Source organism: Myripristis murdjan, chromosome 6, assembly GCF_902150065.1.
Source record: "Myripristis murdjan chromosome 6, fMyrMur1.1, whole genome shotgun sequence".
Classification (NCBI taxonomy): domain Eukaryota; kingdom Metazoa; phylum Chordata; class Actinopteri; order Holocentriformes; family Holocentridae; genus Myripristis; species Myripristis murdjan.
The window spans coordinates 1,819,397-1,837,547 of NC_043985.1; the positions used below are offsets into that span (position 1 = coordinate 1,819,397).

The 18,151-nt window shown below is 38.8% G+C and overlaps 1 protein-coding gene across 1 annotated transcript in view; it reads left to right on the plus strand.

Moving 5' to 3' along the window:
* Positions 1-1,501: 1,501 nt before the first annotated feature.
* Positions 1,502-18,151, plus strand: part of pard6a (par-6 family cell polarity regulator alpha) — a 44,812-nt gene continuing 28,162 nt past the window's right edge. Inside the window, exons 1-2 of the mRNA XM_030054630.1 lie at positions 1,502-1,914; positions 16,008-16,230. Of these exons, the coding sequence (XP_029910490.1) occupies positions 1,849-1,914; positions 16,008-16,230 (289 nt within the window). The 5' untranslated portion in view covers positions 1,502-1,848. The remainder of the gene's footprint in view (positions 1,915-16,007; positions 16,231-18,151) is intronic.

Consider the following 18,151-nt stretch of genomic DNA (forward strand, 5'->3'; position numbering starts at 1 on the left):
TCTTTATCAGGCATGGGTGAACATTGTTGGTAATTAGTTGCTCTTACATAAGCATGGAGGGGCCCAGCCATGATAGACAGACAGACACACACACACACACACACACTCGCATGCACAGGCCCAGTACCGAGTGGTACTGAAAATGATTAGGGACACAGGGCATAAATCTGGGTGAGGAGGATATGTGGAGGAGAGGAAAAAGGGATGGGGGGCTGAGGGGGCACTCACTCAGTCTCACACACACACACACCAAACCTGGTTCTAGTCAATCTCTCTTTGCTTTCAAACACTGTCCATCAGTCACATTGAATCATCCTGACACTGACCTTCGCAGGAGGAGAAAAAAAAAGTTTCACTGCTCTGAATAATGATTTTGATTGTCTAAAATGCTTTAATCAGGGGCATGATATCATGATAAATATAGGCAACAAAACTTAGAGGGCATATTCTTCTTAGATATGGCATCCTAATAAATTTCTAGTGGTTTTAACCTGATCTTCTCTTAAGTACAACTTTGGACCAACTTCAGGAGTGGTAATAGTAGCAGTAGTCACAGCACATTTGCATATTAATACAGCTAATTATTAGCATTTGTTGCTGCATTTGACCACGATTTAGTCGCAGTGCAAGCTTAGTTCAAGTAGTGATAGTCGTAGCAGCAACACAGTAGCAGTAATAATAGCAGTAGGCTAGTAGTGATAGTAGCAGTAATAGTAACACTAGGCTATCAATAATAGTAGTCCTAATAGCAGTAGTAGAACTGAATAGAATGGAAAGCCTTTATTGTCAATGTACAAGTACAATGAAATTAGGAGTGCTACTCCTGGTCAGTGTAAATAAGACAATACAAAGACAGACAACACGGACACATCCAAAAATATGAAACCAACTTAAATAGGCCTACAATGCAAGACTGGAGGCAATAATCACAATAGTAGCAGTAATAGTTATAGTAACAGTAGCAGTAGTAATAGTAGTAGCAGTAATAGAAATAGCACTAGTAGTAGGCCTAGCAGTAGCTGAGTAGTAGGCACAGTAATAGTAATAGTAATAGCAACAGTAACAGTAGTAGTAGCAGCAGTATTAACACTACTACTAGTAATAACAGTAACAGTAGTAGTAATAGTAGTAGGTGTAGTAGATGTAGTAGTTGTCATACTAGAAGTAGCAATAGTAACAGTAGAAGTAGTTGTAGTACTAATAGTCGTAATAGTATCAATAGCTGTAGTAGTAGTAGTTGTTGTAGGGACTAGTAGTAGTAATAGCAGTGATAATGTAATGGGAGCAATAATAGCAGCTGTAACTGCAATAGTAGTAGAAATTGCAGAATTGGTTTCCTGTATGCTAGCAGTCTCTGAATGAAGGAGTCATAGCTGGCTAGTGTATGTGGGCAAGCTCTTTTTGCAAAAGTGATATTCGAGTGACATGCCCCGCCCACTCAGGCTGTCTCCTCAAAGCTCCAGTCTCAGTAGTAGGAGGTCAGGTTGGAGGAGGAGAACGGACCAGAGTGACACCTCACATCCCATACTGGATCTACCGGGCTCCACCTGTCGCGAGCGCTGTTTTTGTTTTTTTCTCTCGGCTTAGCCAGCGACACCGCGCGCTGATATTTAGGCAGCACGCGACAGAAACAGGGGAGTACGAGCGGCTGTTTTTCATTTATGTTTTCTATAACGGTCAGAGCAAGCGTACGAGCAAACAAACAAACAAGGCAACCGATGAACGGACAGTTTCTGCTCTCGTCATCAGCTTTACGTGCGATTTTATCTTTTCACCGAGGAGAGACGAAGCAGCAATAATTCCGGTGGATGGTTTTATCCGCAGTGCTCCAGCCAACCGGACAGCAGTATGTCAAGGCAGCAGCACCGGACGCCGTTAAAACTCACCGACAACGTGGTGGAGGTCAAGAGCAAAGTGAGTCATTGTGGCTAATGAAGCAAATAGAGTTAGTTTTGACGGTTTCACGCAACGAAGGTCTGCTTCGCCTTGGCTTGCTGGTGGACTAACGATTCATTGACGTTAACGTTACCTCCGGCTGCCATACAAATATTTGGTCCCTAGCCCATCCCTCTCTCTCTCTCTCTCTCTCTCTCTCTCTCTCTCTCTCTCTGTGTGTGTGTGTGTGTGTGTATGTGTGTGTGTGTCTCTTCGTGTTTCACCAATTTACATCATTAATTCGGGGAAACGAATTGGGTTAATGAGAAAAATCTTGTTAACGGTGACAGGCTGGTTGCCACCGTCACCTCTGGGTGCGCCTGTAAGCAGCTACCGGATCCCAGCCCAGCCGGGGCTGACTGCGATGTCGTTACCCGTTGTTCGGCGTAATCCATTTTTATTCCGTCGTGTTTTCACCTCCGGTATCTGGCGATTCTGCAACGCAGTGTTTTCAAGCCTGATCCGCAATCCGCATCCCAAGGTCTCTCTCTCTCTCTCTCTCTCTCTCTCTCTCTCTCTCTCTCTCTCTCTCTCTCTCTCTCTCAATTCATTTCACTTCACTTTCACTGTTTCACTGTTAGTATTGTTAGTAGGATACTGACGCTACTGTAGTGTAGTATCAGTCATCAGTTAAAGCTTATAGCATTAGTATTTGTGTTCACGTAAATGTTAGTGTGTGTGTTACTGTTTATTTCCTCTTTCAGTTCATTTCTGTTGCGTCTGCTTCATTAGCATAACAATAATCGAAGATCAAGTATGGTTTTCTATATTTTTTATGTAGTAACCACAGTTTTACTAAGGTACATTATGGCAACTGTGATTTCTGTGGTCTTAACCATGGCACTACCACAGCTTTACTATGGTACTTTCTAGTAACTGTTCCATAGTGCTAACGTGTTTATGTTTCTTTGTTAATTGAATTGTTTTGAACATAGGCTATTTTATGGTAACTATGATTAATTGGTTGTAATACTATAGAGAAACAGGGGTTAAACCGTAGTACTTACAGTTTCTTGCAATAGTAAACTGTGATTAATTTTTGTATTGCCCATGTAGATCTTAATGAAACAAACTGTTATTAACTAAATGCAGGAGAATAAAAACATCAGTGAGTGTGGGAGAGAAGGGGAGCACACATGTTGCACTGCTGCTTAATCACACTTATACAGTAGCTTTTTAAAAAAGATATTGCTTTAATTTTTTTGTTTATGTCTTATGTATCCTTTTTCTGAAGCGAGAAAGAGGCTCCTCCACAAGGAAATTATTCCCACCTTAACACAAACACACATGACATCATGCAGTTTGTTTTGCAGCTTTAGAGTATTTCATTGCTGTTCTGATAGATAGATAGATAGATAGATAGATACTTTATTCATCCCGAAGGAAATTCACAGTTCTGCAACTACCAGCGCCATTAAACTTTTGTAATACTGAGATGAATGCAAATTTTTTGCAGTGCTGCTTCAGAGTAAGAGCCATTTCCAAGCCAAACAGATATTGAAACTGGAATTTGAAGTGAACAGGTTGATAGCAGATAGTTAACAGGGTCCAAATGAACTTTTTGACTGATCTTCCAATGGCAGGTAAACTGAGAAAATTTACTAGTCAGAAACATTTGTTACCATGAAGCTGCACTGTGCATTATTTCCACACTGTGTTTGTGAGCTTCATATTTTAGTCAGCATCTCAAGGCCCCTGCGTAGCTCAGACCATCTCACAGGATTGCAGACATCAGAGACATTTCTCTTTGCTTTTGTCTTCTTTTTAGTGGCTTAACAGTGGAAATGTGTCACCACATCTCTAGTAACATGTAGCGCTGATATTTCTCACAACAAAAACATAGACAAGCATGGTGATGACAGCACCAAATAGTAGTAAGCAGCTTTGATTTGATTGGCTGAGATCATGAAAGGTATGGCAGACAGTGTGGGAACACAAAAAAATACAGCGTTGTAAAGCTGGCCCTGCGTGGTAATTGCAAATTATTTAGTGGCAACCTGGCTGGTGACCCCAATTTGTGCATTTGGAAGGTAAATGGTGTTAATTTTGGAGGATGATAGATAAATAGTTTGATAGATACAGTGGTGAGAGTAGACTGAAGTTCTTGCTGGTTCTCCTCCAGTACCAACCCCAGCAGTTTTGTTGAAATGTTGATGTTTGGTAGGATCATTTATTAGGGATACAGACTAAAGGCTCTTTGACAGCCTTCTTGACTGTGTGACCACATCTGTCTCCTTTTCTAAAGTCAAAATTAAAACCGTACTTTTACAGACATTATATTTTTACATACTTGTACAGGTTTGTAACATGATTTTATTGCATTTACAGCAGTTCATCTTCTGATGTCATGCACAGCAATTTGTAACTCCATGTTTTAAGTGCTACATAAAATATTAAAGGTTATATTATGAATGATATGATGATGATGATGATGATTATTTTTATTATTGTTAATAATAATAATAATGATGATGGTAGTAGTAGTAGTAGTAGTAGTAGTAGTAGAGTGGTAGTATTAGTACTAGTAGTACCACTAGTACTAATACTACTAGTAGTAGTGGTAGTGGTATTATCAATCCTTGCTCCATGCAAATGATATCAGTAGAATGAATATTAAGGTCGTCAAAAAACTGGCAAGGACAGGTTCAGCAAATCAAGCATTATTACACTTGAGCAATTTCTCGAGCAACTTCAACGATGCTAACGGAAGCACCTCGTTCCTGGCCGCATCACTGTTGTGACAATAATAACGGTCAAGCACACCCTCAAGTGTAATAATGCGATTATACAACTATTACCAACAAAATAAAATGTATAATCAAAATGTATTCATACTGTGGGCATTTTGCTCTCAAAATATAAAAGTTTTTTGCTAGTATTGTCTCCGTTTCATCGGAAAACATGAGATCGTCAGCCAGCCAACTTGGGCTTATCATGTTTTCCTGACATTGTGATTTCCCAAAACTGAATAAATACCACACATAGCAACACAAAACCGCTTTGCTAGCTCAGTGATGTTGCAACTAGAATATCCGCTGTAAAAAATAATTTTTTCATGGACTGAGAAGTTCTGCCGACTTCTCAGTCATTTTTAATCTAACAGGTGCCGTGACAACGACTCAGCAGCACAGCTGATCTTTATCGACAACCAACTTATATGAACAGTTATATTTAAATATAGGCTACTGCTTTCCAGTGTCAGCGCCACAACAAACATCCATCTTTTCATAAACTCACCGGCAGATGTTTTATTTCAGCTGGGGGTGTGTCACTCCAATTTAACAGCTCCGCTTAATGTAGCTAAGCAGCAAAAGTAATGACAGAAAGCATGAACATTAAGGCTGAACAGAGTTATATAATTTCAACCCCACCTTTCAGGGGCTTTTGCTAATCACCTTTTCCAGCTGTTAACAGTTTACCTCTGAAATAAAGATGACAGTTTTCACAGATGTGTTGATTTATTAAATGTTCACTTCAGTGCACAGATGCAAACAAATTGACAAATTAATTAAATCCTATGGCCTAGGCTACTCATAAAGAATAAACGAATTAATAATGATTAATAGGCTAATTAATAACTGATAACATTAACACATTAATAACAAGAACAAAGTTATAGCCTGCACATCTACGTGGAAAATCTTACAGGGACTGTCCGTGGTGCTGACTCTGATTATTATAGAAATTAAAGCTCTATACAATTGTTTGTTTCTTCTTCTTTACTTACAGTTGAGAAATCAGCTGTTTGCCCGGTGTTTTTCAGGTAGTCTTGTAGACATTTGACTGCCCAAGACGTTGACCGGGCCATACCAGCTTCATTTCTTGACCTCTCCAGCTGATCCAGCTCTTCTCTCATCACTCTCGCGTAGGCTCTTTCTCCTTTTTTTTTCTGTCTTGTCCTTCTTGTTCAGACTTTAATCCAAACTTAGGTCGCCAAATAAATCAAAATTGACGACAAAACGGTCCATTATGCAGACTAACAAAGTTGACAGCGGCTTTTGATGCGGGTATCGGTGGAACGTTTTTGCCATGGAAACCACACAGACCCAGGCAGTAAGATATAGGCGGAGTGATATTTTCAGTGATGAGGTTTTTTTCATTTGAGCACGACTAGCCGTCAAGTTACTTGGGAGATTTTTGCCATGTAACGACTGGCTGCCAAAAACCCACAGTTCTTGATATTAAACCGAATATGTACTTACTGAGGAGCGTGCTGTTTCACCATGATTAAAAATAGTTGAGTTGATTTTTTTTTTTGCTCAAAAACCAGTATACGGTACTGAAAATGCCAAGGTGATATGATGTTTTCTGCATGTTATGCTGTTTTCTGCAATGCCATGGAAAAAAATCAAAAAATAAACTTCAAAATTCAACAAAATTCAGAAAGATCACATGGCATTAATAAGAAAAAGGTAGCCTACAATTGTTTGTGATCTTTTTTTGTCAAACCACAAGAAAACATTCATTCTACAACGATGTTATTTAAGCATATTTTCCCCACAATGATTTCCTTGTGTAAGCAAAATAGCAATACACACCGAGGACACACCACCAGGGAAAACTGGACTTGTAGCACAGTGTTTTCCAAGCTTTTTTGAGCCACAGCACATTTCTTTACATTAAGAAAGCCTAATACAGTATATATAATGACAGTTCAGTCTGTCAATTTGTTTATACACACTCAGTATGAGCATGTCCACTAATGTCCGTAGACTCATCAAGTTGCAATCCAGATTTCCCACTGTTGTGTATCTTTCCGGACCCCCGCACTCTTTGAGCCCCTGCACTCTTTGAGACAAATCAAGAAGCTACTATAACAATTTCAGAATGTTTAACAAACTGCATTTTGATATTGATTAACTGATTTATTTAGGCATTAGATTAACATTTTATAATTATTTTTAATTATTTTCTGTCTCCACACACAAACATAAATGGAAAGATCTAAGATACTGACAAAATAAGTACAAACACAAACAGTACCAGGAAATAAAATAAAGTACAGAAATTAATACTAAAGCTGGACAATAAATGATTATCAAATCAAAATCACAGCTTCTGTCAACTGCGCGGGGGGGCTGGGTGCCTGTGTGTGAAAAGCGAAGCGAACAGCAAGTAGAACGAAGGAGAGATGGGAAGGCAGCCAGCGCACGGCATGGCAGCATAAAAACGAACACAATAATTACACAAATCCGTCTCTGATTAACGTTAGGGGATTTAGTCACTTGGGGGAGTTTGGGAAGTTGCTAAGTTGTCATTGTATCAGCAAGTGGAACGAGGGAGAGATGGGCGGCCAGCGCATGGCATATCGGCACAAAAACAAACACAGCAAGCGTTACATAAATAAGTTTCTGACTAACGTTAGATTATTAAGTCACTTGGGGGTAGTTTGGAAAATCGCTATGTTGCCATTGTATCACTGGTATTTGCGAGCGCTTGTGTTTTTCGCGCTAGGCAATTCTTACATTCCACACCGCCTAGCCTACAACGGATGTGTTGCGGCTGAAAGCCACCCTCTCAGCGTCCACGCAGAAACTATTCGCTGCAGTGATTGGTTAATTCCATTGTCAGTATTTCATGACGTATGGCCCAGTACCCGCCTAACTCCCTCCGGACAATCCAAGCTAGCATCAACAACAGATTCCTAACGGAGCCGCAGATTGAATATGTCGATATCCGTTTTTTCCCCCTTTCCTCGTTCATTTGATCTAGGCGGCCAGTGAAAACGTCTAGGCGGTGCGCCTAAGAAATTATAGGGCAGGGAAAACCCTGCCTTCAATGTCTGCAGACATGTCATCAATATGTCTGGCATTTGTGTTATCTGAGAGAGGGCCCCATAAAATCAGTTTCATTTTTTCCCAAATTCCGTTTTTTTCCGTTTTAATTTTTGGAAATTCCGTTTTTTCCGTTTTAATTTTTGGGAATTCCGTTTTTTACATTTTACTCTTATTTTACTACCAAAAACGAGTGTGTTTTTAATGTTAATGACTAAAATGTTAATGACTAAAATGCACACAAATGAAATAGAAATTACCCTAAATTAATTGAGGTAACAAATAAACAACACTTTATTTATTTATTTAACAATTACGTTGTTATAGCAATAAAGGGTGAATATGTTATTAATGATTGAACAAAAATGACAAGAGGATGCATAAGTAATTATTTCACCTGAGGGTTGAGGTTGGGTCAATGCATGCATACATTTAACTTTACAGATTGTTAACCGAGTGTTGACCATTGTACGTACAGGCTATTCAACAACAATATGTTAAATTATTATTTGTTTTAAAAATGTAAATTACTTATCAAACAGACCTAACAATTCAACTACCAATGAATGAGCAGTAGTATGCATGTGATAACATAGATTGAAAAATAAGCCAAAGTGATACCTCTTCTCTGAATAGACAAGCTAAACCAGTGTGCTGCTGTTAGCCAGTGAAAATAGAGCGGAGTGGCAACTCTTCGCTTTGTTACACAATCCATGTCAGTGCGCTGCTGTAGCCTGGAAGTTTTCTTTGCCATTCGGACTCATACGGTGCCGGTGCAGTTTTGTAATTTTTTTCCTTGGTGGTGCAGGTGCAGGTGAAACGACTGGAGGGGTTGTGCCCATAGATATCTATAATAAAGGCTAGATGTCTCGTGGCCGCTGCTGGCCAATGGAGTCGCACGTCCGCACATGGCGGCCATCTTGCCACAGTCAGCTCGCTCACCCATAACGTTGTGTGGTAGTGGTGCATGTACTTTTTAACAACCATAACTTGCTCAATTTTCTACCGATTTTCAAACGGTGTGGTTTTTTTATAAACGTCAGAGGTGTAGTTATAATACTGCACTTGATTAATAATTATGTTACACTTCTGGTCAAACATTCAGAATTGTAGCCACGTTAATAACGTTTGTAAGAAACCAAACCGTTTGTAAATCCGTCAAGATTTCAGCGAGATAAGAGTATTTATGTTTGTGCAGATCGCTCACCTTCCGTCTGTTACCATAGATTCTGCCAGAGAGCTTGCCTGTGGTAAGATGGCCGCCCGGTGATGATGTTACAGACTCCGCCGAAAGACATCTAGCCTTTATTATAGATATCTATGGTTGTGCCACCCAGATTTGCTTCCCTCCATGTAATTTTCCCCAGACATACATTCATATTCCACACAAAACAGCATTTCATCCACATTAAAAATAGATTCCGTTTTATTTGGCTAATTCCGCAATTCTGTCCGTGATTCCGTGATCGCGGAAATTATAGGGCCCTAACTGAATAAATATGCTATTACAGAGTGCAAACACAAAGTGCAATGCAATGGAAACAATTACAGCTTATACAAAAAGGCACTGACATTAGGCGTAGGCCTTCAGGTTTTTGGTAAGAAACACCAGCCTGTCAACATTTTCTGGCTTGAGAGACGAGCGAAGGCAGGTCACTACATTTCACTACATGCGCTACCTTCTCCCGACATGACTCGCTCTCATCAGTCCACCGAGTAACTTGAGGCTGCCGCTGCAGGGTGCGCTCGCTTGTTATTTAGGCAGCTTAATGAAGCCTTAACCATGCGTTCGCCCCCTGGTGGTTGGCTGACTACTGACTGAGGAAGTGCTTGATTAGATATGCAGCAGAGCCCACATTTTAAATGTAAATATCGCCTACGATCAGGCTTATTTAATCGTGGCAGCCAAAATCGTGATCACGATTAAAATTCGATTAATTGTGCAGCCTTACATCAGGGCCGAGCATCTTGTTCACAATGGCTTTGCAGGCAGTTTGTATTAATGTCTCTGCCATAGTGTGTAGCTTCTTTGATTTGGCTACGAGTTCAGCTACTAAGTAGCTAGCTTTGAGAGCTCTCTCAGACCCTTTTGTGTTTTTCCTCATTAAAGTTACCTGTTTCTCACTGTGTTCATACAGGCGAATAAAACTCATACTAGGCTCTTCATCTGGGTTAGAATTTTGTCCAGGGCCTAGTTCGGTGTCTGCATTTTTCCTTTTCAAATATTTATCCGTCACTCTTGTACATCTTGTCACCTCCACCTCTCGCACACATCACTAATTTTATTGTCTTAAATTAACAAGGGCATTATTGCACTACCTACTGCCACCCACTGACATGGAGTATTTAATTACTCTGCCAGTCACTACACTGCAGGCACAGATGCTATACAATGGCAAATTATTTGCAGTAATGAAATATTAATGTTTTTTTAGGACCAAATAAGTAAATCTGGAAAATTTCCATTGGCACACCAGACGATCTCTAACGGCACACTAGTGTGCCGTGGTACAGTGGTTGAAAATCACAGTTGTAATGACTACCTTTAGGAACCATTAGCTTAATAATAACACAATGATAATGATAGTGTTTAGAAATCTTTGTTTGATAATCTCAGCTTTTCATGTTATAACAAGATGTTCTTCACGTTATCGCAAAATGTTTTTACGCTATAATGACATCTTTTGTCATTAATAAGACATCAGATTATCTTGTTACAACAATAAACTTCTCGTTGTAACTTATCTCACATAACAAAACATTTGTTGTTATAATGAGGTAACTTACATTGTTACAATATGAAATGTTTCATGTGAAAAGTGAAGAAGCTGATCGAGGTGGACTCCTGTCATTATAATGGGAAATATCTTGTTATAATGTGAAAAACATAAACTATACTAAATTCAGCAGAAATTTTACACAAACACAGTTTTGTGGATTAGCAGTCCAGAGGAGCGCAGAGCAGCTCTTTCTCTCAGATATTTCTCTACCATGGGGACTGATATCACACCCAGGGAGCTAGACAACCCAACACTAACAAAGTTCAGTCTTGCTTTAAATAATCATCTACAGTGTCACGTTAAATAATTCATATTCAGTTGTCTAGTTTCATTGCATTTATGAAGCCATATGTGGACAAAGGGCCTACAGAATTTTCAAGGATGGTATATAAAACCAGTTCCTTTGCATGGTACCAGAGAAAACACACACACACACACACACACACACACACACACACACACACGCACACACGCACACACACACGCACATACAGTTTCTCTGTTTCTGTCTGTCACTCTTGGTCCGCTGTGGCAACTCCTTTTTCAGCTATGAGTCAAATCTGGTATTTGTGAAACCTGCTCTCTCTATGTCATTTCCATCTGTACTCATCTGTCTATGAAGTCACTTCACTGTCAGGACTGTTTATCAGAAACAATATTGCCAAAGCACTGTAGAAAAAATATATATTTTTTATATACACATCAAAGCTATCAGCGAAATCTGCTGTAAGAATTTATAAGGTAATAAGGTAATTATTTGATATGAAAACCCATAAGGTCCGCGGTATTGGATTTTCCGTCATTTTGAATTTTTTGAAAAACATATTTTTGACATCTCCTCCTAGACCATAGCTTCCAGATTCACTGTGGATCTTTATTGGACCAAACTTATCAAAAGTTGCTCAAAGCGTGTTGATAACTTTTTTAGTTTTCAACATGTTGACCAATGAACTTCAAAAAAGCCAATCATCATGTCCACATAATTTTTTTTTTTTGCACAGTCGTCTCTATCGTGATACTGAGTATAATCTAGTGCTGATGCACCATAACAACAAGTATTTCATTATTTGTGAAACCTATAACCTAACCAAATCTTCAACATCCTTCATTTTTGAATTCCAGTTTGTAAATCTCGACTCCTCCTTATATTTTATCCTCAATTTACGAATTTAGTATTATATAATAATATATATAATTACACCTTTAGTCTCATAAAATTATGACTTTTTTCTTGTAACATTATGACTTCATTCTTGTAACCTTTCCACTTTATTATTAGAATTTTTTATTTTTTATTTTTTTCAGTGGCCGTGGTCTCAAACCAGGGCAGAAAATCTTTAGGTTTTAATTACAATCAAATCCTGCATCAGATGATTAATGATTGAGCGATTAATCCCTCCTCTCTGATTGAAAGTGGCTGGTGTAGTGTTTGTTTGGAATACTTACAGCTCTCTAGGGCTCATTGTTTGATACCCCTGATTTAGGGACTGGGAGGGATATCAAGTGTTGTTGGACCACAGAGATGGCAAACAGTATGCTATATGGAGGGTCATGAGTGTGCAAGTCTGCAGTGATCCAATTGGATTCAATTTGAGTAGATTTTTCAAAAAAGATGACAAATTCCTGATCCTGAGGATCAGGACTTGGATGTTGGATGTTACTTGGATGTAATCCAAGCCCTCCTTTAATCAGGATTAAATGTTGTCTGTGGGTTTTTCAAAACACAAGGCAAGAATCAGGGTATATTTAATACCAAAAATCAGCATGATTTATGTCACATTTAGAGGGCTGGATTCAGAGTGGATTCTCACACTTTTTCATAAATTACTTGAAACCCCATGGAATACAGGGGCAATAAACCTGTGATCACTGAAACTGATATGAAATATTCAAGATTTTCATAATATATTTGAACAAAAAAAACAGCTGATTTTTTTTTTTATTCTTTAAATACTGCATGTTGCTTTAAACAAATAAGCCCCTGCTATTCCATGTCCATATTTGAAAATCCAGATCCTGTGGTATCTGCATCAGCATTATCCAATATGACAATGTCATGAAAAACTGGGACAAAATCAATGAGATCATTTTGATCCCAGATAGGAAAAAGTGGGAATTGGTTATCCAGACCATTCTGATCCAGATTAAAAGTTTTGAAAAACTGGCCCTAGGTGATTTCAGTGATTAGCATAATTTCAGCCATCAAGTTAATAAGTGAAATTACCTGGTATAGTGATTAATTGAACTCTTGGCTGTCCTTGGCACATGATTATCCATACTTGTTTTCGAATAGTCACTCTGATCCCTTGGATTTACTTGTCCTTACAAGAACAAACTATCATACTGAGACCTTGTTGAAAATTTTTTTTTCAGTGATTTTCCAAACACACACAACTGCAATTTGAGGGGGGATGCCATAGCAAAATGACCAAAATGCATCCCCCTTGTTAACCTGCCATCCCCCCTTCTCCATCTCCTAGTAGGAGAGAGAGTGCAGGGTCAGATTAGGCCCAGTTGCTCCATATAGTGCTGAAGCACGAATGCACCCCCTCCCCAGTCCCCCGCTGGCCTGCGCTCACATTATACCAAGCCCAACCGTGCTTAACCCTTTATAGGGCACTCATTGAAATACTTAGAAATTAAAAAAAACAACCCTAGACTGTTATTAGTGAACATGACATGACTTTATTACTTTCATAAAATTTTTCAAAAATTTTCATTTTCCTATAGAAAATCAAGGCCAATGAAGTTACCATTTTTGGTTACTTGCCTGTCTGTGGTAAAAAAAAATTCCAATAAGTATTTATATCAAAAATACAAGAAAAACACCAATAAGATGAAAGAAACATGTTTTTCTTTACAACATTTGAACATCAAGTGAACATTATAACAAAAGTGCTGATATAGGCATGTGTGTGTGAGGGTTTGAGGAAGTGTCTGTTTGTCTCGGTCTGTATCTGCCTCTGTCTGTCTGTCTGTCTCTGCCTCTGTCTGTCTTTCTATCTCTGTTTCTATCTGTTGTGTCTGTCTGTATTTCTATAAAAAAACAAGAACACCTATAAGGTGAAAGAAACGTGTTTTACAACATTTGAACATCAAGTGAACATTATAACAAAAGTGCTGGTATAGGCACGTGTGTGAGGGTTCGAGGAAGTGTCTGTTTGTCTTGGTCATCCTCCTCCTCGTCATCATCATCATCATCACTGATGTCAGGGTAGACTGGCATGACAGCAGTCTCCCTCCTCTTGCCATAAAATGTTGAAGGAAGCTAAAAATTAAACAATAAAGCAACTGTTATGAGGCCATAAACAGGCAAAAATCACTCATATTCACTATTTATAAACTAAAAACACTGTTGAAATGATCTCTGAATCACTGTACAGTGTAATAAAAACCTTTGGCAACATTAAAACATAATATCCTAAGTTGTATTGGTTTATTTGTAAAGAAAATGCACTAAGTATGCTGTTACATGCATTGGGCATATGTCCAAAAATGGACACAAATAGTTTTAGGTGAACAGGGCGTATGATCAAATATGGTGCCCTCATTTTTCAAGCCGTATTTTTACTCATTTCACTAAGTCCTCCACAAACAACACATATATCACCACTTAGCACAACGACTCAACAATAAAATGTGTGAGTTTCATCAACTTACAATGTTTATTTTTGATGTTTTGATGATAAATGTCCAGTGAACCGAGCTGCAAAACGTCTGTTTTCTGACATTGAAGAAAAATGAAAGTTTGATGTGACCCTGGTCTCTGCTGATTGGTCAAATGCCACAATCATGTGACCTGGGATGTAGAGTAATCTTTGCTGATTGGCTGGGTGAAGACCAAATGATTATTGAACTAACTGAGACAGGGGATGGGCGTGATATGTAACATGTGCTGAAATTACCAAAAATAGTCACTTGCCCCATAAAGGGTTAAGCGCGATTGCCTCTGGTACGTACGACATCACGTTGAAATACGACACATGCATGGCCTGACGTCATCATAAATCGACTTTTGTTTATACGCGGTTGCAGCAGCACAATGAATAACAACACAGACAACATGGTTGATTATTGATTGCGTGAGGTGGTGATTCGCAATTAATTGCACTGCACGCATAAAACGATTTTGCAGAGGCAGGAGGAAATGCGGGAGGGACGGTCACATGATTTACGTCATATACACGTTTGCACGCTGCATGCCTGACTGTGCATGTGCTCGTGCATGAACGCCCGTACCGTACTGAAGCACACCTCCTCCAACTGTGCCAGAGCGGAGGAAGTCTACTATATTGAAGCACGGAACGGAGCGCTCACACTAGTCAAATAATCTGGATTTTGGGACGAATGGGCTAATGTGAGTAGGCCCTTAGAGTCTCTGGCCCTAACCGTCGTTCTGAAATAACAGTGGCTTAACTGCACTGTGTAATGATAAATCCATGGTTCTGTCCGTGGTGCTGAAGTAGCAGACATTTGTAATTGTAGCTTTTTCTATCTATCCCACACTTTAATCTTTGATCTGTGATATTCTCTAATCAGTATACTATAATAAATACTCCAGTCTATACTATGCTATAGCTCATATACTATGAAGTGTCACTTTTGTGATCAAAGTGACACGTAGTTGCTGAAGAGCAAGAATATCATAGAGACACACTGCTGCTTATAGTATTCCAGAATATTTCTTTAATATTTCTATGATCATTCAGTAGCATCTGTTCTGTTGAAAATACACCCCAGACAAAGCCATCTCTATAGCAAAATATAACAAAATAGGGGAGGCATGAATGGCTCGTCTCCATTACATAATGCGAACTAGGCTCCAGCCTAATGATTATAAGTGGGATGAGGGCTACCCTTGGACTCAGCTTTGAATTTCATTATAAATGTGCTGGTCTTCCTGTGAAATGTTTTTCCCAAAGACATTATGTGAGGTCTTGGCTCCAAGAAAAACATGTCTTGGCTTGTAACTTCCAGACAAGTGCATGTGGAAGTTTAATAATTAAGATTAAACATTTAAATGTCAGCTCAATGATGCTGGATCAGTGTCAGATTTTGTCAGATGTGTTTTCCTGTTTCACTGATTTCTTTTGAAAACATGAGAAAAAGGTGATGAGCAAATAATTCATACAAGAAAATAACCACAAATTAGTAATTACCATAAAATTACCAAAATATTTTCTCTAATTAAAAAAAAGAGTAATAAAGTAAAAATTTTGTAAAGAAGCATTCTAAGCACCTGGTGCTGTCTTTGCCCCCAAAACAAACATGTTACTCTAGGTGGGATATAGTAAGAGGGTGAACAGTCTTGTGACTTAAGTTGATAGTGATTGTTAATGGCCTGAAACCACTTGGTGCTCACATAATACTTAGCCACTACAGAGCTCTTGAGATACTGTAACTTTCCCAAAGACAGTTGCTGTTGTTGATAAAAAAAAAATTGTCTTTAATAAGGGAAATCGTGAAATGTTTTGGTGCAGCTCTTTGATCATCGCGTTTACTGTTATGTCCTCTACAGTTTGAGGCAGAGTACCGTCGCTTTGCCCTAAAGAGAAATGGTCCTGGCGGCTTCCAGGAGTTCTATCACCTCCTTCAAACCATCCATCGCATCCCTGGTGTTGATGTGTTGCTAGGATATGCCGACATCCACGGAGACCTTCTGCCCATCAACAATGATGACAACTTTCACAAGGCTGTCTCCTCAGCCAATCCTCTGCTTCGCATCATCATAACTAAGAGAGGTAAGAGAGCTGAAGAAGGATTTCGGAATACAAAAAGAGGTTAGTTGACTAGTCTGTTAATTAAATTAACAGCACAAGATGAGATTTGTCATAATTCCCACCCCTCCATAATACTTGCTAGCTAAGCACATAAATGGGCAAAGCAATTAGAATGAAAACAAAGTGCGCTCTCAGACACAGCATGTCTTGTTCACATAAAGGCTCTCTTGCGGCTGGATTGTTCTACCTGTTGGCTGTCCTCACTAGCTTTCAAGTGTTGTTGACTGGTATGTGTGTGTGTGAGCCAGGGCCTCTGCACAGCTCCCAGGGAGGTCTTTGTTCTGAACATCAAACACGTTTCATCCTCACCAGGGAACACCACCTGATGATTCTCTGCCTGGCTGTTTTATTCATTTATTTATTTATTTTATTTTATTTTATTTATTTTACCCATCTCTCCTTCTGAATAGGGTATTTTATGATTGTTTTCTGCTTCATTAAACAGTATGCAGTGGAGAAGGATGGCAGCACATCACAGAGGTTGAAAGACATCATATGTAGGGCCTAGCAATATGGTCAAGAATTTAAGTATAATGGTTTCATTGATACTACTTGATAAAAGTAATTATCATATGTATAATTTCTTTCAAAAAGAGAAGAGGAAAGGAAAATGAAAAAAAAAGGAAAAAAGAAAAAGTAGGAAGAATACCATGTACCCCCCCCCACCCCACCCCCCCACACACACATACACACACACCCACACACACCCAAAAAGCAAGGAAATTATTCCGCAAGAAATGGCAGAAAATAAGCAAAACATTGCTTACTACCAGAAAACTAAACCTATAGTCAGTATAACTATTGCTTTAGAATTAAATATTTGGTGATATTTTTAGCCCGGTGGTTTCTGCATCTTTCAGAAAGTAACTTGCTGAAAGGTGCAAAAACCACCAGATTAAATGTAGGTTAAAATATGTGTTGCTGTCAAAGCATTACAAGCCTAAGTCATCTTTTCAAACCACCCTTCACTGGAGATTGTGCCAATTGGCAATATGTTTTGCAACGTATCAGCTCCTCTTTTTTTCTTTTACTTTTTTTTTTTTTTTTTTTGGCCTAGCGCATGATGCTGAAAAATGCTGGCACTACGGTTTGCTTGTGGGAAGTAAGCCTCAAGCAAGTTGGTGCTATGATTCACTGAGAAGTATTCACAGCTGCATAGTATACTTTGAGTGGCAGCCCAGTTTTGGGACTGCACACAGTTTGATTTCTTGTTTCTTAAAGGAAGGAGATGCCTAAACTGCCTTTATAATTGTGACAGTGATGTGTGTGTATGTGTCTTGATTGGTATTAACTGGTGATTTTGTCCTGCACCAGCTGATGGTTATACAACCACATTGCAAACGTATTGGCTGCATCGTAGAAGCACCATGCACAATATACTAATATACTAACTGTTATTCAACCATGATGCAGACTTGCACATTTTCAACAAATTCATTCCCCTCACTATTTATTGCAGTGTCTTTATCTAGAAAAAGTATGTCTGGGTTTAGCAAGCATAAAAAAACTTTTTTGTGATGTTTTTGTTGGTTTTTGGGCTTATAGATTCTATTGCAATCATTTTCCTTTGGTTATGGGGGAAATAACTGTGATTTTTTTTTATTCTGTTTGCCAGCCATTCTGTTCTTAAAATGGTGTGACTATTGAGACAATAAGGGATGACTGCTGTTATGCTTTTTTTAAGATAATGTATTTAAATTTGAAATATTTTTCATAAACAGTCATTAGTAATGTGAATATGAGGGCCAAACAAGTACAGGCAAGCAACAGAACAGGCAGAACTCATAAATAAAATTTGACTGTATCCCTTTACTGTAATGCAGCCTTACACTTACGCCATATCATGGTATTGTGACCTCAGATGTGATCTCAAAATCTCAGA